Consider the following 27728-nt stretch of genomic DNA (forward strand, 5'->3'; position numbering starts at 1 on the left):
TTAAACGTCATGGACAATGTATAATAAGTGTTAATCTTATGCAAAGCATTTTATATTGTACTACATTTATCTACTGGCTAATTTCCATCTGCCATCCCTGCATAGACTTTTTAAAGCCATAAGTCTTGTTTGGAATATTTTAAACATATAATTTTAATTTTACAATAATTACAACATCAATTTTGTGTTTATATTTACTGAATTATAAAGGATATGGCATTCACAAGTGTGCATAATGATTTACCCAACCAATTAGATTACTAAGTTAACTCATGGTTACTTTAACCTTATTTGGGTTTTGTCTAATATAGAGCTGAAACAATTAGTCAGTGAATCTGCCTGTTTATAGAAAATCACAGATTCTTCTACATAAACGTCAATATACATCAGTTTAGGATATGACCCCAAGAACGTTTCCAGCTACATGCTGCTGTCATGATAACAGTCATACCCTCCGTATGACTGTTTAACCGCTCGAGACCTTCATTGTCAAGGAAACAATCATGACAACATTACATTTAGGTTGTGGCACAAACACTACTTGGTTTGAAGTAAAATAACCCTCATCATCATCATCATTTCTTGTATGAAAGTCCTGTGTTTTCTGACCCATGTATCTGTCCATGTTACTAAAAATATTGGCAGATTACTTCTTAACAAGAATAATTGTAATTTCCATGAAAAATCATTGCATTCCTAGCTTAATGTTACAGATGTGGCTGATTTACTACCTGTGTTCTTTTTCTCAAACCCAGCTCCTTTGTTTCCCTGGGTTTGTAGATTGGCCTTGTGTTCCAGGCTTTCACCCTTTGCTCCACCACCATATCTCTCAGAGCTCTCGGCTCATCCCAGATATCCTTCCCACTAAGCCTTGGTCAGCTCCTTTGCTCGCTCCTTGAGCCCATGTCTCAGACAGACAGAACACCAGCAGCATAGTGCGCCTCATTTTAAAACCTCTCTCTTCTAAGAATAAAATGGAACCAGTTTTTTATTTTCTTTTTTGTTGTTGTTTTTTTAGTGTGTGTGTATGCTTAGTGACCATAGGTGTTCTGAGCAAGCAACCCGTTCTTATTCCAGGATGTCAAATACTGACATTTTGTCAAGTACCTTTGTGTCACATAAGGGTACCTTTGACCTGCGTGGGAGATGCACAGGGCTTTCAATACAGAACAGTTTTAACCCACTTGACAAATGTACAATACTTCACAAAGCATCAGTAAACACCTCAGATTTATACATATAAACTAGAGCATGTGTTTTGTCACTAAACCATCATAATTATTTTTAGGCAGAAAAAATATGTGCGTGGTTAGGTTTAGGGAAAAGACCCTGTGTTGGGTTAAAACACTCACTGATTAAAACATGCAGCATTACGCTCCAGAGTCAAACTCCACTCCCCTGTGATAAAGTCTGCCGGTTGTTTGATCCATCCATCATGTCCAGTCACCTCCTCCAAATTTTTGCCCATTAAATACTTGAAAACCCTGAGCATCTCCCAGGGATGCCAAGGACACTTGAGCATCTCTGTGTGACAGGTACCTGACAAACATCAGTATTTGATACCCTGAGAATGAGAACGGGCTGTAGCAAGAGCCATCGAGATAACTCTGTCTTGTATGTCTTCTGCAGAGTTGGCAAAAGGAGGACATTGTTGACCATATTTACCAAGGCAAAATGATTTTGTGGGCACAGTTATTTTTACAAGAATGATTTCACTTTTAGTTTTGATTTTCAAAATGACAGAAAATGACTTCAAAATTTTATTTCTCATATGCACCACTATTTGTTATTTAAGCAGATGGTATCTTGTTTGTGCAGAAGGTCAGTGACTATACTATACTGTACTGTATGCTCACCTCTAAGACATACATACAGTATTATCTACAAAATGATGTGTCAACGTTTCTAAATGTGACTGAATCAGTGCCTATGCTGACTTAAATAATGAATAGGGCTGGTTGTTTTTAATGTCTTGTTTTATGTGACCATAAAAAGTTGTTTTTCCTTGGAGAAAGGGACAAATAGAAGTGGGCCATAATGTCACATAAAAATCTGAGTAACATGTTATGTTGAATAATATAATTAGGCCCACATTTGATTATTATATGACACCATTTTACAGTTTACAGTTGTATTAATACTTAATTTTTTTCAGTTGGAAAGACATTCTTGCCCAAGTTGGAGACTTTTTTTTTGAGAATTCAAAGTGAGGGCATAAGATGAGCCAAGTGAACCCGAAGCACAATTTCTACATAAGACAGCCAACTTTGTTATCAGGCCCCTGCTTATGGTATGAATGACAACTCCAAAGTAAGCCATGAAAACAGTCTTGTCTAGTCAAATCTGAACAATTGTATTCCTCCTACTTTACTCTCCTTCATTATCGGTGCTCTCTTTATCTGTGGCAGACAGCCAGCATGTGCATGATTTGAGCATGTGTGTTTGGCATATGTGACAGAAAGAAAGAGAGACGGCACCACATATTTCTGTGTGAAACATTCAGCGTGCATTTAAACAGACACTTGTGTTGGTGTATGTGCCGCACTCAGTGTGAAGATTCAATAACACTGCTTTCACAGATAAGCTCATCATTGAAAGCTATTGCAAGTGATGTAAAACAGATGAAAGGACAAAAGGTTGCACAGTATCTATTTTCCATTACATTCAAGAAGTTGTAGAGTGGGACAGGACGAAGCAGAGAGCTTGACAGTGATTACATCAAACAAATATACCATCAGAAATGTCATTGAAGCACATCACAGTTATTTTCTACTAGAAGCGACTTATTTGTTATCTATACAAAACAGGCACCATCCTCTGATTTTCTTTTTTTTTTTTTTTGCTTTATTACTTTTCAGTTCATGAATTCTCAAGTACAACAAAAATGCAGTCTTAAAGTATTTTGTTGTACATCATTGCAGATGTACTCTCTGACAGTGTGCATGTGCTTACTCACAGTGCAGGGACTCGCCTTTTTCCAGACCAGATGCTGGTCCCCTTCAGTGAATGTTTTGGGTGGACTTGGTTTAAGGTTAGGGTAAGGGTTAGTGTATTCAAAAATGAATTCAAGTCAATGTCAAGCTCCCACAAGGAATAAAAACAAACGTGTGTATTTCTGTGTCTGTGAGTTGTATTTAACCAGATCTGCCCTGAATAAAGCCACAGCAGTCACAGCCCTCGGCAGGTGGCCATCTTGGCTCTCAGTGCCTTTGGTCACTGCCATGATCACGCTCACACTTTCACACACACACATGGTCACCCTGCTGATGGAAATTAATTAGTACCGACTCCCTGCTGACGTGAAAGTTGGTATCTCCAAGTGCATTCTGGGAAGAAATAAACATGGACACACATGGACTCTGCCACCCACAAAGTTAATAGAAGCTTGCACAATCTCTTACACATACTGTGTGGGTGAAATTCAGCACGCTAAGCTACATTTGCATTTACTCGCATTCAAAGCCTTGAGTACTGTATGAGCACTGTGCTAGCATGTGAGTGTACCTTGAACTTTGTTACAGTGTACTCATTATCTTGCTATATGACATTGAGCTTGGCTGAATTGGAAAAGATGGGCACTGCAGGAGATGGTCACAAAAGGATCGGATTATATAGACAAGATAGAAAAAAGGAAGCATGAAATGCAGAAATACAGGGAAGGAAATAAAGACAGAGAGATGAAAGAAAGAATCAGGGGCATGGAGGGAAGGATGAATAGAGGTTGGTGTCAGTAAGAGGTGATGTATAGAAGAGAGGGTGATGAGAGTGAGCTGGCTTCTCTCTCGGCTCCAGTAGTAATGTCCCTTTCCAAAACATCACTCATATTTAATGGAGCACAGCTACAAGGAAGAGAGAGAAAAAGGAGAGCACAAAACTCACACTCTCTCTCACACACATGCTACATTGATATATGCAGACAACACAACACTTTACACACTTGTACACACTTGCAAGGACTGGCCAAAGCTTGCAGCATGCACAGAGAGAACACACACACACTCAGGTACTCAGACTTCTCTGAGAATTAATGGAGTTGAGGCAGAGGGGCCTTGAGACCGAAAGCTGCACTCAGCTACGGAAGGGTAGAGTGAAAGACGAAGTGAGAGAACAAAAGGAAATGGAAAAATAATTGGGGAACACTGGCATATATATGAAAATATGTGTGGTATGTGAATAAAAAATATGGTATGGTAGGTGGGTGGATGATCCTTAGCTGATGTCTTAACTCTTTCTGAAGCCGCATTTGTCAGGCAGCAGAGATGGAGGTATAAGAGAAGGAAAACACAGGAGTGCAATTATTGTGAAGAAAAAAACAGATTTATGACAAAGAAGGTAAACAGAGAGAGACAGTCACACATCACTGACAGAAATTTTATTTCCTAGTTTTACCAAACACAAACCTCTCATCCATGATAAGCCGTGCAGTCATCTTTTTTTTTTAAATCCCTGTCAGATCCTTGACATCCTGTAAAGTTAACTTTTTTTTTTTTTTTGAAGAGTAAAAGTAAAAATCTTTGTGGTATAGGTAAAGTCAACTACAGTCAAAGCATTTTTATGCATGGAAAGTTCATGCAAAGATTTTTGTTCTAATTACTGGAGTATCACTAGAACTCCTGTTGCAAGCAGTCTGACCATAAACCTTACATTGAGAAAGATTTACACCTCTAGAATATGATATTTGCAATTCAAACATGTGCAAAGATGTTTTGTGTCTTTTGAAGGCATCTTTATCTGTTCCCATTCTCCTCCAGGTTCAGGCCTCAATGATGGACAATGGCATGCTGTGCGTTTGATTGCCAAGGAGAACTTTGCCATACTGACAATAGATGGCGACGAGTTGTCTGCTGTACGCTCCACTTCACCTCTCACCATCACCACGGGAGGAACGTATCACTTGGGAGGTAAGAATCACCTCGACAAAGGCACCACAGATCTGACAAAAAAACAACACACTCCTCATGTCCCCCTTCATATGCTGTGACCCATCATGTTGCTCTCCAGTTGGGAGTCTAGGGATTATAATATTGAATATTCACTCTACTGTAAGCAAAAAGGAGGATGGGTGCGAATTTTAGGTTGTTCCAGCAAAGTAATATTATTTTTAATGGTTAATTCCTTGATTAAAGCTACAATATGTACAACCCCAAATCAGAAAAAGTTGGGACAATATGTAAAATATAAATAAAAACTGAAAATAGTGTTGTGTAAATCATCTGTGTCCTGTGTTACATTGAAAACAATACAACAGCACATTATTTGATGTGATACCTGATCAATTTTATTCTTTGTTCAAAATAAACACTCACTTCAATTCTGATGCCTGCGACACATTTCAAAATGAGTTGGGACAGTAAAGCATTTGCCCATCTTTGCTCCTAAAGGGCTCGGTCTTTCCTGGATGCCACCTTGGTACCAAATCATGATTGTAATCACCTTTTGACATCATCTGTTTCAATTGGAATCATCATTTCATTGTTTCACCTAATGACTGACCCTGAAATGCAACCGTACCAACTTATTTGGATTGTATGGAGCGAACACATACATATGACTATGTTGCTTTGAATGCATTAACAGAGGCAGTGTGCAGGCTGAATTGGCAGCAACTACGACTGGGGTTTTTCATTAATTTTGCATGATATAATGAATGCTGAGGACTAGCCTGGTGGTAAACACAAGGCAGCAGGGGATACAAAACTGCTGATTACCACTATGACAATAAGCACAAAGTGATACTTAGACCACTGCTTTTACGGGCTAGATGATAAGTTTTTGGAGTTATTTCAACCAGTCCATTGAGATTTATTCCATGACGAAGGTACAATGTGTAGTGTTGCAGGCTTATTTAGCTGTGATAGTTTGTTCTTAACTCTCTGACAATTGCCCATGGTTTTAAAATCTGAAAGTCTTAAAATTTCATGACCTGGATTTTTTACTTTTATTTTTTCTGTGGACTTGCCTCCCTATTATCACAGATTTACAGTGAAGGCCTCAAATCATCTGAATTTGTGTGTATGTGGGTGAGTGTGCGTGTCCAAGCCCATACACAGAGAGAGGGAGAGAACCACACTTAACTTACAACTCACACAAACATTCCACCTCATCACATCCAAGGGCTAATTCCCATCCAAGCACTGAGGTAACAGAATAATATAGTGAGTGTACAAAAGATAGTTTAGCCTTTGGCTTGCCCTCAGTTACTCTCGCTGACCGCTCAGCTTGATGAGTCGGACAGGCCAGGTGCATTAAGCTGGTCTAAAGCTGTCTAACAGTATTCCATCAGCACTTTCTATGTGACAGAGACTGTTCTTGTCAATATGTCATAATTAGCAGAAGTCCCTCAGTACTGTGAATCATTCATGTTCTTATAAATGCAGGATGAGACTGCACATAATTGCTGATAGTAATTTATGCTGGTTCAGTCATCCAGGTAGCCATCTGCTTCAAAATCCATGGCTTTAACTCAGATTTGACCAAACATGTAGCTACTGCATCCACAGGGCAGTATAGTTCCTATACCTTCCTTTGTACTGTTTGAATAGTGGAGTCAGTGTTGAGTTAGATGCATGTGAGCAGACTGATGTAAGAGCACAGAATCAGCCTTGTACTGTACTGCACCTGCATCAGTGCACCACAGTAGTTTCTCTCTGCAAACAAGAGACTGCACCTGTGCTCTTCAGCTCTACTCCGTATCAAATATACATCCGGTTTCTCCTTCTGCCTTGACATGGCCATTCTATGATTCCACGTTGTGGTACATTTGTGCACATGTTCATGCTGAGAAGCAAAGAGGAATGCATCTTATCATCCAACCAGTAACCTGACAATTTTATGGCTTCTAGAGGTAAGAGGACCAAGAACAGACAGAAGAAAGTGTCCATAAACCATCTACACTGCCATACAAAGGCAGAGAGTATTCAGTATGAAAGCAGTGAAGAAATAAAGGTTTAAAGTTTTGCCACCAAAACATACTGTGTACAATGCCTGCAAAAGGCATTATTTTAGTGCCTTTGGACAGTCTCCACTGAATGGGACAGAAACTATCTAGAAACAAAACCTGCTCTTTCAGCAGTCTTACTCATTTTATTTTAAGATAATAAACTCTATTTACATCATTTTAAACACAGACTATGAACTTTTTAAATTGTTTACTGATCAGTTTAAAAGAAGAAGTGAAAAAGAATTGGTGGGTAATTCATTTCAATTTTATTTGCGCTGTGCCAATTCACAACAAAAACAGGATTTATCTACATTACTGCCTCAATTAGGAGTGAGGAATAACTAACTAAATGAACATAACTGTATATGAAATGTGATGTTTTGTAATTGCATTACAACTTTAAGCCAGACATTTTTGCTTTCTTAATTTATTATTTTATTCTACAGAATACAGATACACTTTGAGGCCACTTGTAGAATTTTTGGCCACCTACAATTTCGACATTTGAAATATAATTTCAGTTCAAGGCTATGATTGAGTGAACAGGAGATACTTGAAAATATTATAAAATATGACATTCTGGACATAAATGAAACATTTGTTATCAGCTAACAAATATTTAAGTTTTAGCAAACCACACATTTGATTGTTTGCTAATGATGCATTCAAATTGAAATTTGTAACTAATGACCCCTTGGCTGATCTCATGTGAATAGAATGTGGCACTCATTTATGTTGTTTTACGCTGTGCTCTCTTTAGCTTGTTATGTATAAAGCTATTTCTAAAGCTCTGTATTCACAGAGCTTCAGACACATAGCAGTTTCAGTATCATGCTGTAGGGGTGCTTCTCAGTGGGTAGAGACATGGTGACTGATTAAGAAAACCCCAAAACATAGAGCTCCTTGAAGAAAACCTACTCCTGAGTGCACGTGACCTGAGACTGAGGCGATGGTTCATCTTTAACAACAACAATGACATGAAGCATATAGCCAAGACAACACTGGAGAGATTTCAGGACAAGCCTCTGACTGTCCTTGAGTGGCCCAACTAAAGCGTAGATTTAAACCCCATAGAACATCTGAGAAGAGAAGAGATGGCAGTTCACACACATTTCATCCAATCTGACAGAGCTTGAGAGGATCGATCTACAGGGAAGAATGGGATAAACTGCCCGACTGCAGGGGTGCAAAGCTTGTAGAGACTTAAACCTGTAATTGCTGCTTAAAAGGGCTTCTACCAAGTAATCAATTAAGGGTTTCAATACTCTTGTAAATGAGAAATTTCAGTTTTTCACTATTGGGAAATGTACAAAAATTTCTTATTACATGTTTTCACTTTGTCAATATAAGCTATTGACTGGCAAAAAAGGTAATTTTATCCTTTTAAAATTTAATCTACAACACAATACAGTGACTACTTTGGATGACAGAGGAATGAAAAGACTTGGGTCTGAGCCTGCGTCATCTTACCCTCAACTCTGCCCTCTTCCTTAACTATTTCTGTCTCTACTGTTTTTCTTTTCTCCACTTCTCATGTCTTCTTGTCTACTTGTCCTCTCCAGTTTTTCAGTTGATCTTCTCTTCTGTTTTGGCACTCATCCTATCCCCTTTCCTCTCTTCCTTCTTATCCTTGTTGACCAAATCAACCTCTTCCTTTGTCTTCTCTCATCTCCTGTCTTCAACTCTCATCTCCACCCCTTTATATTTCTAAAAGCATCTGCTTTTAGAAGCATTCTCCTGAATCCAAAGCCTATTTTACAGAGAGTAGTTGCTCCTGTCACTGGGGTTAGAGAAATTAGTACATGACTGTAATGAGGCATCCGCAAATTTAAAAGAGAAGACAGAGGGAAACTCACAGACACATACACAGGCACATGCACAAAGCCATAAAGTCATGCATTTTTTCTGTGCAAGAGAGAAAGTGGCATTTTCTTTATTAGTTTTGCGATCTCCACTTTCCAACCATTTTTTTTAAACTTTGCTAAGTTATTCCAAACCACTGTTGCAGCCTTTTTCTTGTCTCACTGCTTCTTCTTCTCTTCACTTTTCACTTTTGAAACAATGGTTTTCCACTCGATTTGTTTTAAATCCATGAATAAACAGTCTTATAGTATGTGGTGCTCTTTTATATAGTTTTCCTATTATAATGTGCAGTACACCACGTAGTAAAATTTTGGTCACCATAGCATGTACATTTTTAGTATACTAAAAATGTAAAGTATTTAAAAAAATCTTTGTACCTTGTAACACTTTGGAGTGACGTGAGCCCCAGTACTTTCCAAGGAGAAGTACAGAGGAAAATAGCTGCTTAAATACTCAGAACATTCAGTCAGCCTTTAATAAACAAATCTGCTGACCATAAATACAGTTCCACGGTTTTCCCCAAAATGATTTATTATTAGGCTTCCAGAAGTAAGAAGGAAACCTCTTAGTCCTAGTAAATTGGAATTGTTCAGTTTGTCTGACAGTGCAATTTTTATTTTGTTTTCTTTCATCTGTCCTTGTATTGAGAGAAGTCTTTTACACATGTTCAACTCAGGTGGGAGAGTAATAAAATACATACAGTCAGAGCTCAGACAAAACAAAATGCTGAATTAAATAAACCTCTGTTCATCTACTCAGGTAGTATTTTTTGATTTTCCTAAATTTTTGTGAGATCTCAGGACTTCTGTTCCCATCAGATCAGATGCTCCTCTTCCTATGTGTTGCATATCTTCTGCTCATCTATTGAACATACATTAAAGTGGTGTGAAAAAGTATTTGCCCCCTTACTGATTTCTTATCTTTTTGCATGTTTGTCACACTGTAATGTTTCAGATCATCAAACAAATTTAAATATTAGTCAACGATAACACAAGTAAACACATCATGCAGTTTTTAAATGAAGGTTTTTATTATTAAGGGAAAACAAAATCCAAAACTACAAAACCCTGTGTGAATAAGTGTTTGCCCCCTAAACCTAATAACTGGTTGGGCCACCCTTAGCAGCAACAACTGCAATCAAGCGTTTTCGATAACTTGCCATGAGTCTTCCACAGCGCTGTGGAGGAATTTTGGCCCACTCATCTTGGCAGAATTGTTGTAAGTCAGCCACATTGGAAGGTTTTCGGGCATGAACTGCCTTTTTAAGGTCATGCCACAGCATCTCAATTGGATTCAGGTCAGGACTTTGACTAGGCCACTCCAAAGTCTTCATGTTGTTTTTCTTCAGCCATTCAGAAGTGGACTTGCTGGTGTGCTTTGGATCATTGTCCTGCTGCAGAACCCAAGTTCGCTTCAGCTTGAGGTCACAAACGGATGGCCGGACATTCTCCTTCAGGATATTTTGGTACACAGCAGAATTCATGGTTCCACTTATCACAGCATGTCTTTCTTTGGTATCTCATAAATTTTCAAATAGAGATTGTTATAAGGGCAACATTCGATTAATTTTTATCATTATCACTAAACACCACAAAACACAAAATTCCATAGGAAACAATGCATAATTACAGTAACTCTTACTAAAAAAATGTTTCTTTCTCAGTAAAACGTTAGCTTGACTGAGCTACATTAGGCTATCTCGGATTGGCAAATAAAGTAGTTAGCAAAATTCAGTGGAGAATAAAAAATACAGAATCATGAAATCTTCTCTCCCGGTCCCGGATGAAGCGGTAGAAGATGGATGGATGGATGGAAATTTTCAGTAGAAGTTTAATCAGTTACTCCTGCCAATCTTTTCTCTGCTGGACCTCTGCAGAACAAGCTACTGCACCCAAATTAAAACAGGTCATAGGAAATTTTGAATGAGTTACATAATGGTAATACTGACAATACTGTATATTAGTGATATACATAACATAGAGTATCATCCACTTTGGGTGTTATCATGACATTCAGTGGCCCATAATCACTTGTTATTGAACCATAGTTATGGCTCAGGACGTTCCTGCTCCACCTACTAGGAGGTTCAATATATTATCACACCATAAACCTTGTGTCATGGTTACAATAATAACCCCAGGGCATGCCTGCCTCACTTCACAGCAGCCTCCTCCTAACTTTTACCCTTTATATACTACATCATATCATTTCCTCCTTTGTGTATGTCACAATTATTATGGCCGCTAGAGGTTACATAATAACCACATCTATCAATATTGGGAAGTGCAGGAGGTGCCTAAGCAGCATTTTTAAAAGGTCAGAATTTTGCTTCACAACATTCTGTAGACTGTATTGCTTTATATACTATATCACCTCATTTCATCCTTTGATTGTGTCACAATTACTAGGCCAGCAGAGGTCACCTCATTGCCACTTATATCGACATCGGGAAGTGCGGTAGCTGCCTCATCAACCATATTTATGAGCATGATAAAAACTGGTAATAGCCAATGAATGGCATGACAACACTCTAATCAGCCGAACATACAGCATGCTCAGCACTCCATGTACATACTGGCACCTCTTCTTGTTTGTCTTGAAGGTTGTGATGAATTAGAAATGATTCTGACACCCACGTTTATCAAAGAGGAGCTGTCTGTACATCTATGTTGTGTGGTTTTGTTCATGTGTATGTGTGCGTGCATGCTGCACACTTGCATTTATGTGCACCTCTGCCACGGCTGGTACATATAGTTCTTGACAAATGTGCAGCAATAGTTGACATGCATTCATGTTATATTCCTTTTGAAGGTGCTTCATAAGGTGCCCTACTGTAGGTGTATATTGCAGGGTTTTATTGTATTTTACACCTAAATAAAATGGCACAAGGAGAAAGAGTAGCAGTTGTTCAGTAGATAAGCAAAGTTGTATCCTGGTGTGAATATGGATTTTGTGTGAATTGACATATTGTTTTTGTCAACAATTTTTTTTTCTGTCTTTTGAATATGCTGTAGAGTTGCACCCTCAGAATGTGTTTGTTTTTGTTTCATTTTTACCTCTGAGCATTTTGGCAGATTCCCAACTTGTCTCTTTTGGAAACAGATACATCACGGCTAAATGTGTCGGAATGCAGAAACAAGCGTTCTGTGGCATGAGATGCAGTCATGCCAGTCTGATGTGTTCAGGTAGAAGGGAGCTGCTGCTGGTTTTCTAGTGTGTATTGTAAGAGAAGCTCTTTTGGCACAACAGGGGGTGTCAATTATTGCTGCTGTACAAATGCTGAGAAAATAGTTTTTGTTTATGCTACAAGTTAAAATCACAGTGGATTGTTGTACACAAAAAATAATAAAATAAAATATGGTCAGACAGTCTTGACTTTGATATAGGTTATGAATAGCTTGTACGGATGTTCGATCACATCAGTGTTTTGTTTGCCAATTGTGTGTCTCTGTCAGACTCCACCTCATCAATCCTGCTCTGTATCTTCCTCTGTTTATCACTACAACTTCATTACAATATTCTGAATTTTACAGCGCTATATTTTCTCAAAAAGCACAAAAGAAATATGCCTTTATGGTTTCTTGGGGAAATAGGTTTATAGAATTGAAGACTGCAGGACAAACTGATAACAGCACATAAACGTTATCATTACTGGCCATTGCTTTGCCAATAAGGGAAAACATATTGCTTTCACCGCATTTAAAGGATGACTATTGTTGTGATAGAAGTTGGGATACTTTTAAAAGGTGGATTGCAGAAAGAAGTGAGGGATTTCATAGATGTTTGGGTTCTTATGAAAGACTCAATCTATTTCTCCAGATATCAAGATTATCATCTTTTTTTTTCTTATCTTACTGCCCAGTAATGAACTTTTGATCCAAAATGTATCAGATAAAGCATATCACTAACAGACATTTTCAGATGTGTATCTTAAAAAATTCTCTCCATAAAAAATTAGTAGCATATAGGCTGAAAACAGGTGAAACCCAAAGGAATAGGAGGTTTTTGTCTAGTTGGATTGAGAAAATATCACATTGGTGGTGTCTACAGCCCAGCAACATACCTCCACCCATGCATTGTTTCATGCATTGCTTCATTCGTTTTGCCAAACTTTCAGGAAGACTCCATTTCCTTTGCATTGATATGCTATCCACAGGACACAAAGTGCTGCCAGCCAGCTGTAGTCTGCTCTGTTTCCCATCTTCCCTCTCCCTTTCCATCTCTCCCTCTCTTCCTTTCTCTCTGTCTGTCGGTCTATCTCCACTCCTCTAGAAAGAAAGCAGACAGATGTGGCAGGAGAAGAGACAGATGGCAAGGATGACAGGGGAAACTTTTGGGGGAGGGAATGAATGTCAGAAGATATGAAGAAAGAGATGAATTCAGCACAAACACCCACTCAGGCACATACATTTTCCTTGCTGCTTTATTTGCTGGCATGAAAACCAGCCACAGAAACTACAATTATGCTGGTCCTCAGTGCATACAGTATGTTGTCTATAATAAGCCTTTTTGATGCTTTAGCCTTGAGGCTGATAGGCAAGCTGGAGAGTGTGACAGCATATAACATCACACTGATGGAGATTTTATGGAGCAGCAATGTTTTATGAGTGGCCCGTGTGCTTGTGGCAAAGGTTAAATCCCATCTCCTATATCCAACTGTGCATGTACGCTGTAATAAGATGCGCACACACACATTCTATATACAGTGTTTTTATGCACTGTACACAAGTGCATGAAGATATACTGCACATGTGAGTTACACACACATTTCACCTATATCCATGGACATTTGCAGAAGAGTTAGCACACACACACACTCACACATATGCTTATGGCTTTGTCCCAGGCTTGTCCTCATTTCAGTCAAGGCCCAGTGCTAGTTCTGGATGGGTCATTGACTCTTGTATCTCATAAAGGCACTGTGTATAGTAAAACCTATATCCTCTAATATGTTGCATCCTTAGGGCCTGTATTAATACTCTCTGGCATTGTGATTAAGCTCTAAAATAAGAGGACTTTTGAAAGTTCGTGCAAAGTGACAGTAATGAGGTACTGGGCAGGTCTGTTTTTCTTTGTCAAGGATGATGTTAAGTTTGATCTTTGTCTTCTACTCACATTCCCTTTGTTTCTGTGCCATCTCAAATTCTTTCCAGTGTTCAGTTTATTCATCTCCTGTTATCTGTGATTAGTAATAGTAAAAAATGTGAAGTTTTATGTTGTACTATTGTTTCTTTTATGTATGGGTTTCAGGGTATTTTCTCCAGACACTGTCACCGCCCTCCCAGCATTCCTTCCAGGGCTGCATGCAGGCAATCCTGGTGGATGACCAACCTGCTGATTTGCATGCAGTGGAAAAGGGCACTGCGGGAGCTTTTGAGAATGTCAGCCTGGACATGTGTGCAATCATAGACAGGTAATACTGATCGTTCCTGCATTCATATGCATCCACACAATCATTCATAAATGGAAATGTATACAGAGCACAAAAAAATGAGTGTCATATTTCAAATGGTTTTAAATTGAAATAGTCGTATACTAAACAATACAATTATGTAGAGTCTCTCAGTTCTTATCCAGAGACGTATGACTCAGGACTCTGGTTGTTGTGTGTGTAACTGCAAAACAATATGTTTTTCTGGTTTTGTTTGTCAGATGAATATAATTGATGGGGTGGATTCACAGTGTAAAGGGATGTTTGTAGACACTATATATATTTGTTTTTTATTTAAACTTGAAATTAAGCATAGTTTTTATCCTTGGAAAACACTGAATGATCTTAATCAAACATCAAAACTGAGCCATACATCTCTCAATTTTATTGCCAAGTATAACAGGGGTGGAGATTCTGCACAGCACGTACCAGTGTTGGCTCACTGGAAGCATTCATTACAACTTGTTGACATTTCAATTTATTTCCTTGTCATGGACTAGACAAACATATTACAATGGATTTGCCATATATGGGCTCACTCATGCCATGAGCTGAATTTGAGTCCTACCTTACACTAAATCAGATGGCTCTGTGCAATACATGCAAACTTTGTGGACTGGTATAACCTTAAGAGATTAGGCCTTGCCCTGTTTTACATAAGAATTCAGTGGTAGTCATGCGTTGGACATAAAGAAGATTGCAGTCATTGTTATGTGTCCTTCCCCTTGTAACAGTGATTATTAATAACTGCATGAATTACATTATGAGCAAGACTGGGAAGTTATAAGTTACAGTAGGAGGTGACTGCCTGGAATAGCATTTTCCTCAAACTGGGTGATGTGTGTTCATGCTAGGTTTGTTGATAACACTCACCTTCATCCCTCCCCAGAGAAGTAAAATCCAGCTACCACTGACTGACTTAGATCAATGTTGTCCTCACTTTAAAACAGAATTTGGAAAACATATTTGGGTGAAACTCTTGTGAAGGTCTTAAGATGTCCACAACAGTTATTTATTCTCAATACCTTTAGTACTGCCCATCTCTATTCCTTCAAACATTGTGCATCAGCCCTACAGTGCAGTACTTGAAGTGTGTGCTGTTCTGCCATGGAAGATGAATGGGTACATTGTTGCCATCTAACTAATCAGAATGTCTTTGAAGGCAGTTCAATAGCCCTGTCTGACCTCTTTTGATCAATGTCCTTTCACTTTAGGATTCTGTTTAGCCTGAGATGGTGCAGGAAGGAAAACATGCACACACATTACCACAGACAGACACACAGGGGAAAGGCTGTGTGCATGCAAATTCCTATACCCCACAGTGTCACTGATATGATAATGATAATCACTTTTATTGGCCAAGGATGTTGCACACACAAGGAATTTGTCTCCGGTGCCTAACCGAGGCAGCCATCTGTGGCGCCAACTCTCACACATACACACACTGATGGTAGTGCTGTCCCTGCAAGGTGCAACTTGAGGTTCAGTGTCTTGCCCAAGGACACTTTGACATATGGAGAACAGGAATCAAACTGCCGACCTTCAGGTTGGGGGATTACTGCGTTACACCCTGAGCCACAGCTGCCACCATATTCTGTAAGAGTATCACAACAACACATGCAGTAGTGCAGTAGCACATAAAAGCATTCACACTCTCTAGAAGTGTTCCTTTGTCTTAGCAGCTGTTCCTTTTTTTCTCAGAGCATATATAGTTGGTCTACTTTGGTCACTCACAGCTTACCGAGGATAATGTCTTTTGTGCTTATAGCAGCCCATTGTGAAAGTACAATACCATCTGCACTTGTTAGCCTGCTGAAGCTACAAAATGTTTTGACACACTTGGATCACATGCATATTAGATTTTTTTAAAGTACATAAAATAGCAAAGTCATGGTTTAACATGATTTGAATGAAAAAATGAATGACGAGAGGGTTCAGTGCTCCCATTTCAAGTTCTTTACTTTTTCCACTGGAACGTTTTTCAGGCAGAACAGTCACAAAGATTCAGTATCCCCATGTCATTTTTCTTGTTATTCTGCACATGTTACTGATTGCTTGCATACACACACAGACTGCATACAGTATACAGTACCATATACACTATATTAATAAAACATACCAGCATTTTATTCCTTTAGTAACACTTACAAGCTTTGTTGTGTAGCAGGTTCTTTTTTACTTTTTCACAAATTTAAAAAATGTCTCCAGGGATGCAGTGTCTTTGTGCTGTTTATGTACCTTCCCAACCCCCATATATGACAAAATAGCAATTAAGCAATTTGAAGGAACCTGTCAATCTAATGAGTCATAGTTTTTTTCCCTCATCTAGATTTCCTGTTAACGTCATTCTAATTCAAATAAACATGTTTCGAATAAACACATATTTTAACTGCATAACTTGTGTGTGAGTATGTGTGAACGTGTGTGTGTGTGTGTGTGTGTGTAAAGCCCAAGTCTAAGACTGCAGTGCTACAGGATCCATCCCCATTGGTGCTGCGGGTAGATAAAACCACAGAACTTGGATGTGTCTGGGGTTTGTGCTGATATTAAAAGTTCAACAAGAACAACAGTGACATCTTTACTACCGTGTGCTCAATGCTGTAGCCTCTACAAGTTTCCAGGTTTTTTTTTTAAACTGTGGCCACTGAACTGCAGCAAGAAAATTCATCTGGCAAATATCTGATTAATGGCCTTCATGGCCTCTGATAGTTTCTGACCTTTGCATACTTTTATTATTTATTTCTTTTTCCTTATTTTTAAGGCAGCACATGTCTTGTAAATGTTTAAATATACTCGGTCTCTCTCCCTATCTCCAGGTGTATGCCTAACCACTGTGAACACGGAGGCCGGTGTAGACAGACATGGGAGAGTTTCAGCTGTACCTGTGATGGTAGAGGATACACTGGAGCCACGTGTCACACATGTAAGTATGGGGGTATGTGCAAGCACTTTTCAAATCAAAATCAAATCAAATTTTATTTGTATAGCGCCAAATCACAACAAAAGTCATCTCAGGACACTTTACAAAGTAAGGTCTAGACCTTACTGTTATCAATATTATTACATAGGGAAAACCCAACAAATCCCCCTTGAGCAAGCACTTGGCGACAGTGGGAGGAAAAACTCCCTTTAACGGAAGAAACCTCCGACAGACCCCAGCTCTTGGTGGGCGGCCTTCTGCCTCGACCGGATGGGGTGAGTGGAAAGAGGAGAGACAAAAGAAGAAAAGCAACAAGACACAACAATCAAACACTGATCAGGTCGATATGGCTGGTGACTGCTCGTCAGAGACGTAGAGCTCCAGGGCCAGGGCAACCTGCAGAAAGGTACAGGGAGAGAGAGAGGTAAACCTGCACTCTGAGAGCGAAGTGCTCTGTTAGGATGATAAGGCTCTGCGAGGTCTTTAAGATATGATGGAGCCTTGTCATTAAGGGCTTTGTATGTTAGGAGAAGGATTTTAAATTCTATTCTGAATTTTACAGGGAGCCAGTGGAGAGAAGCTAATATGGGAGAGATATGATCTCTCTTGCTAGTTCCTGTCAGTACTCTGGCTGCAGCATTTTGGATTAACTGGAGGCTTTTTAGGGAATTATTGGGATATACTTATAGTAAAGAGTTACAGTAGTCCAGCCTGGAAGTAACAAATGCATGGACCAGTTTTTCAGCATCACTTTGAGACAGGATGCTCCTGATTTTTGCAATATTGCGCAGGTGAAAGAAGGCAGATCTAGAGACTTGGTTTATGTGTGATTTAAAGGACATATTCTGATCAAAGATGACTCCAAGGTTCCTCACAGTAGTACTGGAGGCAAGAGCTATGTCATCTAAAGTAACTATATGATTAGACAGCAGATTTCTAAGGTTTTCAGGCCCAAGCACAATAACTTCAGTTTTGTCCGAGTTTAGAAGTAAGAAGTTGCAGGTCGTCCAGGCCTTTATGTCTTTAAGACATGTTTGAAGTTTGACCAGCTGATCTGATTCATTTGGCTTCATAGATAAATATAACTGAGTATCATCTGCATAGCAATGGAAATTTATGTTGTGCTTCCTGATAATATTGCCTAAAGGGAGCATGTATAAAGTGAAGAGAATTGGACCTAACACAGAGCCCTGTGGAACGTCGTGACTAACTTCAGTTTGTGTGGAACATTCGTCATTAACATGAACAAATTGAAATCTTTCTGATAAATAAGATTTGAACCAACTTAGTGCAGTTCCTTTAATCCCAATAACATGTTCAAGTCTCTGCAGTAAGATGCTGTGATCAGTGGTGTCAAAAGCAGCACTGAGATCTAAGAGGACAAGTATGGAGACAAGTCCTTTGTCTGAGGCTAGGAGAAGATCATTGGTGACTTTCACCAATGCAGTTTCTGTACTATGATGGACTCTAAATCCTGACTGAAAATCCTCAAACAAATCATTCTTGTGCAAGTGGTCACATAACTGCTTTGCAACAGCTTTTTCAAGGATTTTGGAAATAAATGGGAGATTGGATATTGGTCTATAATTAGCTAGGACACCTGGGTCAAGAGTAGGCTTTTTGAGTAGAGGTTTGATTACTGCAACCTTAAAAGCCCGTGGAACATAACCTGTTAATAGAGAGAGCTTAATCAGATCTAGTATGGATGTGTTGATTAGGGGAAAGACGTCTTTGAGCAGCCTGGTCGTGATGGGGTCCAGGAGACATGTTGATGATTTAGATGAAGCAATTGTTGAGGTCAAGTCAGAGAGATCTATAGGGGAGAAGTAGTCCAAGTATAAATGACGTTTTGTGTTCATCTGAGTTGTGTCCTCTTATTTTAACACTACTTTGTTCTCTTCTTTCTGGGTTTCTTTGAGTTGGCCTTCATCTCTTTGCCTTTGAGTGATTAGACTGCTTTTCATTCTAAAGCCACAATTTTCAGCAGAGAGATGAACTTTTGAAGTGTTCAGAGGCCAGGCTTTTGTCAGTGTGCTGTGCGTTTTGTTCTGCTTTGAGAACACGCAATCCAACCAAAAGCACCAGCACACAACAAGAGCACAGAAAGAGAATTAGCTGAAAGAAGTTTTTTTTTGCAAAGGCTTAGAAATTTGAGAATGCCATGCCTCCTTCCATTTTCCTCAAATATTGTTCTCTTTAAAGGGAGATTGAGATTTAAAAAAACATTCGGCAATATTGTGTACATACAACAGATTAAAAATAACTTAAGTTTGAAAAAACAGGAAGAAAAAAGTTCAGGTTAGAGAAGCTACAGTACTGCAGAGGGACAGATGAGTTTGAATAATATGAGAAACAAAACTATATGGTTAAAATAATATGTGGAGCATGTTGAAAGATATCTTCAGCTCTACTGCAGGTTATGGTAAAACACAAGTGTGCTTTTTTTCTGGACATTTTAAGAGCATTAGACCTCTTTTTTTGGAGTTATCACTACTGCCATCCTAGCATTTTATTCTTTTGTTAACTTGGCACAACATTGGTTCCTTCTGTGTTAGCCTCTGAATCCTCCTTCATCCCACTGCTGTGAAGCAATTTTAGGAGAAGTGTTGGTTAATAGCAGTGCCTCAGCAATTTTGATGCAGTCTGTACATATCCTGGTGTGATAGTTAAGCAGGGTCAGTAGCACTAATGCAAGAGCATTGTTAAGCTCCTGGATGAGAAGAGGGATATGAACAAGCAAAAGTCCAATTATCAGCTCATTAGGGGATGTAATGGAAGAAACAAGAATGGAAAAACTACAGCTAGTGCAAAGGTAATACTAAGCAAACAAAAAGAGAGAGAAAAATACATTTTCTTTTCTTTTTAAACTCAGTGTTAAGTGTGTGAACAGTCTCACCTGAAACACAAAAGTTTCACTCAGAGTCACATTCTCACATTTCTTTCCAATTCTCCCAGCCTTCCCATCTCTGTGTGTGCAGAGCAATACAAACATAACATCGATATGTTGTCAGATTGATTGCTAGAGTGTGAGGCAAGACTTCACTCCTTGACAGGCACTGGATAGAGACTGACATGAAACTGTGGGCAAAAAGAAAACCATGGTGTGCTGTTTTAGATCCACTCAAAAATTCTACAATTTTGTTATTTTTTTATTATATAATAAAAATATAGATTAAAGCATATGGAATACATGCAGAGCAACACATGGAGAGATACAGATTCAGGCATTCATAGGTGAGATGTATCATCTGTGTTGTCATGCTGTTGTTATTGTGAGCAACATATGGGAACAGAATAACATCATGACTTGATTCCTGACCTTATACAAGATATCCAAAATTTATTTGAATAGCTTACCATAACAACCTCTTCTCTAGTGTCACTTTCAGGACAGACAGTGAGAATGACTGCCTTGCACACATGTCAGTGTTTAGGATCACTGCTTCTGATTTAACTGTAGATAAAAATTATGTCCTAAATACTGCTACCACCCTCAGGCCAAACTTAACATTTTTTGCACCACTAGGATCTAAGAATGCAAATATTGTCTTCCCATTTTTCATACATCTAATAAAAATGCTGTTTTATGGATATTTTTCCAATATCATTATGTAATACTATATATCTTAACAAGACACAATATAAAATAAGGAAACTAAGAGATTAGAAGTGTTTAACTTGTATGCATTATACAAAACCAAACTCTTTCTAGGTGTCAAATAAAGACTTTTAAATAAAATGAATTTGAACACAAAAATTCTATAAAACAACATGAACTGTAACTGAGCCCTTTCCATCTTTTTTGATTCAAAATTAGCAGCGGGAGAAAGAAAGAAATCAAAACTAAAAGCACATGGTGACAGTGAAAATATTAATCTAAAAGCAAATACTACTGTATATTTTGACAGATTGAAGGTAATGACAGCAGCCTACTAACATGTGCCCCCAGCTCACATTATTAGGCATTGCTATGTTAGCTTAAACAATATAATAATAGCCAGCGTGGAGCACTGCAACAGATGCCAGCTGTCACAATTCACAACACAATACCATAATAATGGGAACATGGCTGGTATCATTGCTGTAATAATACATGTTCATGAATTCTCACGGGGCTACAGTTGTACAGCCCTAACTGAAGGGAACTGTGGTTTTGTTTGTGTTCTGATGTAAATATAAAGCCTTTTGCCAGAATCACAGATGATACCTTTAACATAAAGTTAACAACTGAAACCCGCTCACATTGAACTCTATGTAGGCTGCCTTCCTCAGGATGCCTGTCTTTGAGCTTTTTAGATAGGCCTAAGTCTTTAATTCAAAATATTCTGCGACATTGTTTGCATACTGACTTTTAGTTGTGATTTGTTGTTGTTGTTTTCCCCACAAGTGCCAAGGGGGACTGTTGCTGCAGCCGCACTTGCCACCACCACACCATTCGTTGCTCTTATTTTTGCTGTCTGCCTCTCTTCTTCCTCTTCCATTTGTTATTATCATGCACCTGTCAGTCTCAGAAGAATCACATCTCCAGTATCTATGACATGTTTTGTAGATTTGATAACTACAGTAAAAAGAGGTACCATCACATTTTCAGAATTATGGCCTCAGCCAAAGTGTCACTTGATGTCAAACATCTCTAGTAATTAGCATTACAACTTCACTGGCTATGGACTACTGCAGGAGTCTTGTTTTTTCCCCTTACTTATCGTTGTCTCATCTCCCATACCCAGCTATCTATGAGCCATCATGTGAAGCCTATAAGCATTTGGGCAGATCTTCTGATACCTACTGGATTGACCCTGATGGCAGTGGACCCCTCAGCCCTTTCAAAGTCAACTGTAACATGACAGGTGTGTATGTGTGCACACTTTACTACTCTATCTAGCCCCAGTGACCTGTGAGGAAAGAAACCCCCCCAGTCCTACTCATTGCTAACTTCAGGAAGCAGCACTTTTAACCTGCTATACATTGGGTTTCCATGGCAACACAGTCACAGCTACTGACATTTAACTCAAGGAGCCTTTACAGACACATGCATAAACACCCACACAAATACACGACCAATACATATGAATTGGACCTGTTATGCAAACCTAAGAGTGCTCTAACAATTTAAGTGATGCTTCTTCTGCCATACACACACACTCACACACACACACTTCCCCGCCTCCACACACACACACACACAGAGTGAAATAAATAGGTAGTCTGGGAGAGCAGAGCACTAAGGCAGAGCGAAGGCAAGGCTTTTAATGAAATGTCACTGCACTCCGCTGGCTAGCCCCTTAGTTACGCTGAATCGCACACTTACACACACCTCAGAAATGTTGAGTTTCTTATTTTCCTTCGCATACATACACCTGGCTGAAAGTGTGAATGAACAGTGAGATGTCTGAGTGACTAACTCCTACCATAACAGTAGAGAAGGGTTTATTAAGCCCTGGAGTCTCAAATCTGACAGTTAGATGACACAAAAAGAACATCACTGCCATGGGAGCTAAATCGCAGTTTTCTATGTACACATACAGTATGTGCCAGTATATCAGGATGTGAGTGGATCTAGCAAGTGTCAGTGTATGTAATTGGTGTACATTTATTTGAACTAATTATCTACTATGTCTAATATGTTTGATTTTTGCAGCATAATAGTTTTGAAGCCATATAATATAATTTAGTTGCTTAATTTGTTTATGTGTTTGTATGGATAGAGGACAAAGTATGGACAACAGTTATGAACAATCTGCCACCCAAAACTGCAGTGAGCGGCTCCAGCAGAGAGAAACGCACTGTCCTACAAGTCAACTACAGTGCTTCTATGGACCAGGTAACACACACATACACACACCAGAGATGCATTATGCAGAGAACGTCTTGTGTTGCCTAGTGTAGCATTTGCATTTTTAGATTTTAAAAAACCCAACAAAAAAATTTAAATAATGCACATAAAATGTATAGATGCTTTTATATGCTGTATCCCATAAAGTAAAACTGACATTACTTGTAATACAATGAAAAAACAAGCGTTTGAAAAATCTGTTATTACATATTCACCCTGTAATAGACTCCTACAAGTCGCACACAATGATTATCATGTATTCTGAAACTCATGCTTTTTATTGTTAGTTTCCAGCTAGATGGACCTACTGTAATTTCTGCTCATGTATTTTAAGTGGAGTGGTTGCATTCTAGGCCACCGATTTTAGCAACAACTTGACACAGACAGCCTCCACTTCTCTCATGTGCATAGCTAGTCATATGCTGTGATTGGGAAGACAGATATTTTAACCAAAGACGTATAAACCAAGTCAGAACTATCTAAGAATGTGATTTAGAAGGCACAGCACATAGTGATTTGAAAGATTTTTTCTAACAAAATCTTTTTTACAGTGGTTTATGTAGTGTAGTTGAATTGTATTAAAATATATGGTATGTTACGCCCACAATATAATTTGATCACTAAGTCCAAACGCCAAATGGCACTTTGGTGTCCATGTGGACATAATCTTGGGTATAACAATTCAGAATGCTTATGCTTTCTTTAGTAAATTTTAATTCTTTTTCTCCTCCTTCTCCTGTTTGGACTTTTGCACAAAAGGGGTTGAATTTAAAATGATGTGAGTGACTACATGAGTGAGCTCTTTATGCAGTATGTATCAACAACCGTAACAGTGATGTCTGAAACCACATTCTTACACAATTTTAGCTATAAACCAATATTTCTTCTCCAACATTTTGACAAACCTGCATTAACCATTAACAACAGCATTATATAATCTCTGTACTCATATACTATACAGCTAGTGAATAAATATAATAAAAACTGTAATTCAAATTCACACTGCAGCCTTCTACTGATTCAGTCTTTATTCTTTCAAATTTACAATGATAACCCTACATAAAGAGTATTTCATCTCATGTCTCCTGCTGTATTTCTGCTACATGCAACTCAGACTGCCTGAATCTGCTCTCTCACACTCAGGAGTCAATACCTTAATCTTTCTGGTGAGTGGTTATAAATTGCAGTTGTCACTCTCAGTCAAAATCAAAATGTGGGTGAACTTCACAGGTTCCACACACTCCAGTGAGGAGTGACAGCAGTTTTTACCTGCAAAATGTACAAGGCCACTGTGTTCCGTGAGGTGACAAGGTTTGAGTAGCGTATCCTTCCTTTAATTATGTTCCCTTCTAATTTGTATGGATCACTTGGTCCATTTTCAACCGATCTAAATCATTGGGAAGCTAAATTAAAACAACATTACAGTGCACTTTGTTTCATTTTGCAGCTCAATAATTTGGTCTCACATGAAAGTGGCCTGTCTGGCTGAATAAGATAAAATGAAAATACATATCCTTGCTTGTGTTTCCAGGTGACAGCCATCACCACCAGTGCAGAATACTGTGAGCAGCAAATTGCCTACAGCTGTCAAAAGTCCAGACTGCTCAACACTCCAGGTAAAGGTTATAGGTGGCATCTTTATTCACCGCTAACTCAAACACAAGTGTTCAGCAGTATAACAGACAGAATGTTTGCTTTTTTGTCACATAGCCAGGTTTTGATGATAAATTCATATTAAAAGTAAAGGGAGTTTGTTCAGCTTCCCTCCTGACTGGGAGTACTATAAAAGGGGAGAAATAAATAAATAAATAAAAATCCATCCATATTAGATCACTGAATAGTTTGAAGTATGGAAATAATATTAATAGGACTTCACCAGATCTTAACCCAGCAAATACAGATCTATTAAAGATTCTGGGCAAAGGTGTCACACACTGCTACCATCACCATCAACACACACAAATGAAAATATCTTTTGAAAAAGTAGATCTCCATGGCAGCATTTCAGTCCCAGCCTTCTGCAGAATCTATGCAAAGAAGGCTTACAGATGTTCTGGTGGCTTGTTATGGTCCAGCACCATACAAAGACACCATATGTTGGTTTTTCTTTTAATTGGTTGCCCATCTATGTTTGCCTGTGTCCTGTCTTTAGCGGGCTAGAATTTCTAATAGAGGTATTGAAAAAAGCTGCTGAAAATTATTTTGGCCTGGCTCAACTCATTCCTTGTAGATTAACTTGGATTACATTTATTTGCATTAGATTTGTTTAGACTCAGTCAGTTTGGCTATAATATACTTGAGCAAGGTCCGGTAGGGTTTTGTGTCAGTTTGATTTAGATTAGTTAGGTTGGCTTGTGAAACGATTTAACTGTATAAGGTATACAGTTGATACATTTGATTAGTGCTATGGTTGGATATAGTGAGTTAAACAGGGTTTTGAATAGTTTTTAAGCAGTAAAGGAGGTATTGCAACTGTGCAGCTGCAACTGGTGATGATAGGGGTACTGTTGTTTTGTGCCAAAGCTTGGTATTTAGTCTAAGGTTAGTGTTAGAGCCTAGGGAATACATTATATTAATGAATGTCCTGAAGCTTGCTGGCATTATGAAAACAGCTTTTTGCCATTTTTCTCGGGCCGACACCAAACCACACACACACATAGACCCATGTGTCTGTCACTTCAGATGAGTTTCAATTGACTTAAAATTATTTCCTGGAGACTTCTGGCATTTTTGACCTCTCCTGCTGAGCTGAGGCATGTGTGGCAGAGCCATACTGAGCTGCTGTTGACTCAGCGTAGCTGTGTCCACTACACTATAAAACACATTGTTTATGTTCTGCATCTTGATCACATGGGGATAGTGCGAGCCACTGAAAATATAACTCACGGTGTCAGTAATACCAGGCACACACACACACACACACACACACACACATATACAAAAAAGTGACATCACTCAAACTCTGGTTTCCCTCCATGCTTTTTAAAGAGGTGAGAGAATCTGATTTGATTGGCCATTACTGTATCCAGTCTTTATTCTACGTTGCACCTGGTTGTGCCTGGCTGTGCCCAGTATGTGCTAATGTTGGTGATCATGAAATTTTTAAAATTTGTTGGACACATGCATATGTGCCTTTGCCTGAAGTTTAGATTTGCATTTGTCTCTGAAACCTTTTACAGGAAAATCGATCCCATAGTTTGCATAGAATCACCCTGAGCAATAGCTTCTTTAAGAAAAGACACTCCCAGTAATTAGTGTGAGTGAGAGAACACAGAGAGGGGGTGACAGAGAAAGATAAGGAGAATAGTGGGATTTGTTACCTATAATAAAGCAATATGTGGTTAGAAATAGCTGGGTATGCAACAGACCAACATTTTGCACTTAACCTCCTCTGCTCTAATCTACACTTACACACACACTGTCAGTCATTCAGTCAATCCTTCATTAACTAGTTTGCTTCTAATTCACTACCTTGCAAGTTAGGGAAATCCAATTAGCAGTCTAGAATGAGTGAGAAAGTAGCACCAGGAAAAATCATTTACCCAAAATATGCTTCATAAATTAGCTGTCAGCTTTCATCAAATTACACTGTCAACAGCATTTCTGCTCTGAACCACTGGCATACACACACACACACACACACACACATACACACAGAGGCACACTAGCTACTCCACTTTCTTCCCATCCAGATTTCATCTATTACACTAGGGCTGGCATTTTGGAGCTAAATGAACCGTTAAATAGGAATTATATTCTGCCACCAGTGACACCCCTAATTTGGAACTTGGGCAGTAATTGTTCTAATTGTCTGACCCCTTCCTCACCTCTTTCACGTAGTCTGTGGTGTTTTGTTTTTTTTTTTTGGTCATTTTTATTCCTGTCCAACATCCACTCAAAATAATGGGATTGAGGCTGATACATGCATGTACACAGAGAGAGAGACACGACTCACTCAGAGACACACACAAGACTCAATATTTCCTTTTCTCAACTTTCTCCACCTTCTCATCCAATGTCGTATCTTCCTGTCTCCGTCATCTTCTGGATCTATGTTTATACATTTCTATCCATCAAAGGTCTCTTCTTTCTCTATCTTTTAACAATTACTTCCCTTAGTGGATGAACTCACTGACACTGTGACATCTTATATCAGTTTCTGTGAGGATGTGTGTGTGCCCAAAAAGACCTTCTGCACATACAACAACAACAAGCCCTGGTTTACAGCCAGACTCAAGCAGCTTCCTCGTGCCAAAGAGGAGACTTACAGAAGCGGGGACAGTACTCTGTACAGCCAGGCCTGGAACACACTGACAAGGGAGATCAGAGCAGCAAAGAGGAGCTACTCTAAAAAGCTGAAAGCTCAGGTTTCAGCCAACGACTCCTCGTCTGTGTGGGGGAGCCTGAAAACCATCACTGGCTACAGAAAACCATCCCCCCCTGCTGTGGAGGACCGTCAACTAGCAGACAACCTGAATGTGTTCTACTGCAGGTTTGACAATCAACACTCCCCCCTCACCCTCACCACCTCAGATCCAGCAGCTGCTCCCCCAACAATCACCACCCTTCCCTCCAGCCCCCCATCTCTGACAATCTGTGAAAATGATGTCCGTGGCCTCTTTAAAAGACAAAATATCAGAAAGGCACCAGGCCCAGATGGTGTGACCCCCTCCTGCCTGAAAGTGTGCGCTGATCAGCTGGCCCCCATCTTCACACTCATCTTCAACAGCTCACTGGAGCT

The 27728-nt window shown here is 39.0% G+C and overlaps 1 protein-coding gene across 3 annotated transcripts in view; it reads left to right on the top strand.

Annotated features, from left to right (window-relative positions):
• cntnap2a (contactin associated protein 2a) overlaps nt 1-27728 on the top strand; it is a 331856-nt gene that overhangs the window by 182561 nt on the left and 121567 nt on the right. For all 3 annotated transcript variants that reach the window (XM_020606462.1, XM_020606460.1, XM_020606461.1), the window contains 6 exons: nt 4752-4901; nt 14054-14216; nt 17051-17157; nt 21882-22001; nt 22860-22975; nt 24519-24603. In XM_020606462.1, coding sequence (XP_020462118.1) covers nt 4752-4901; nt 14054-14216; nt 17051-17157; nt 21882-22001; nt 22860-22975; nt 24519-24603 — 741 coding nt within the window. The remainder of the gene's footprint in view (nt 1-4751; nt 4902-14053; nt 14217-17050; nt 17158-21881; nt 22002-22859; nt 22976-24518; nt 24604-27728) is intronic.

The sequence above is a fragment of the Monopterus albus genome, unplaced genomic scaffold, assembly GCF_001952655.1.
Source record: "Monopterus albus unplaced genomic scaffold, M_albus_1.0 scaffold78.1, whole genome shotgun sequence".
NCBI classification, from domain to species: Eukaryota; Metazoa; Chordata; class Actinopteri; order Synbranchiformes; family Synbranchidae; genus Monopterus; species Monopterus albus.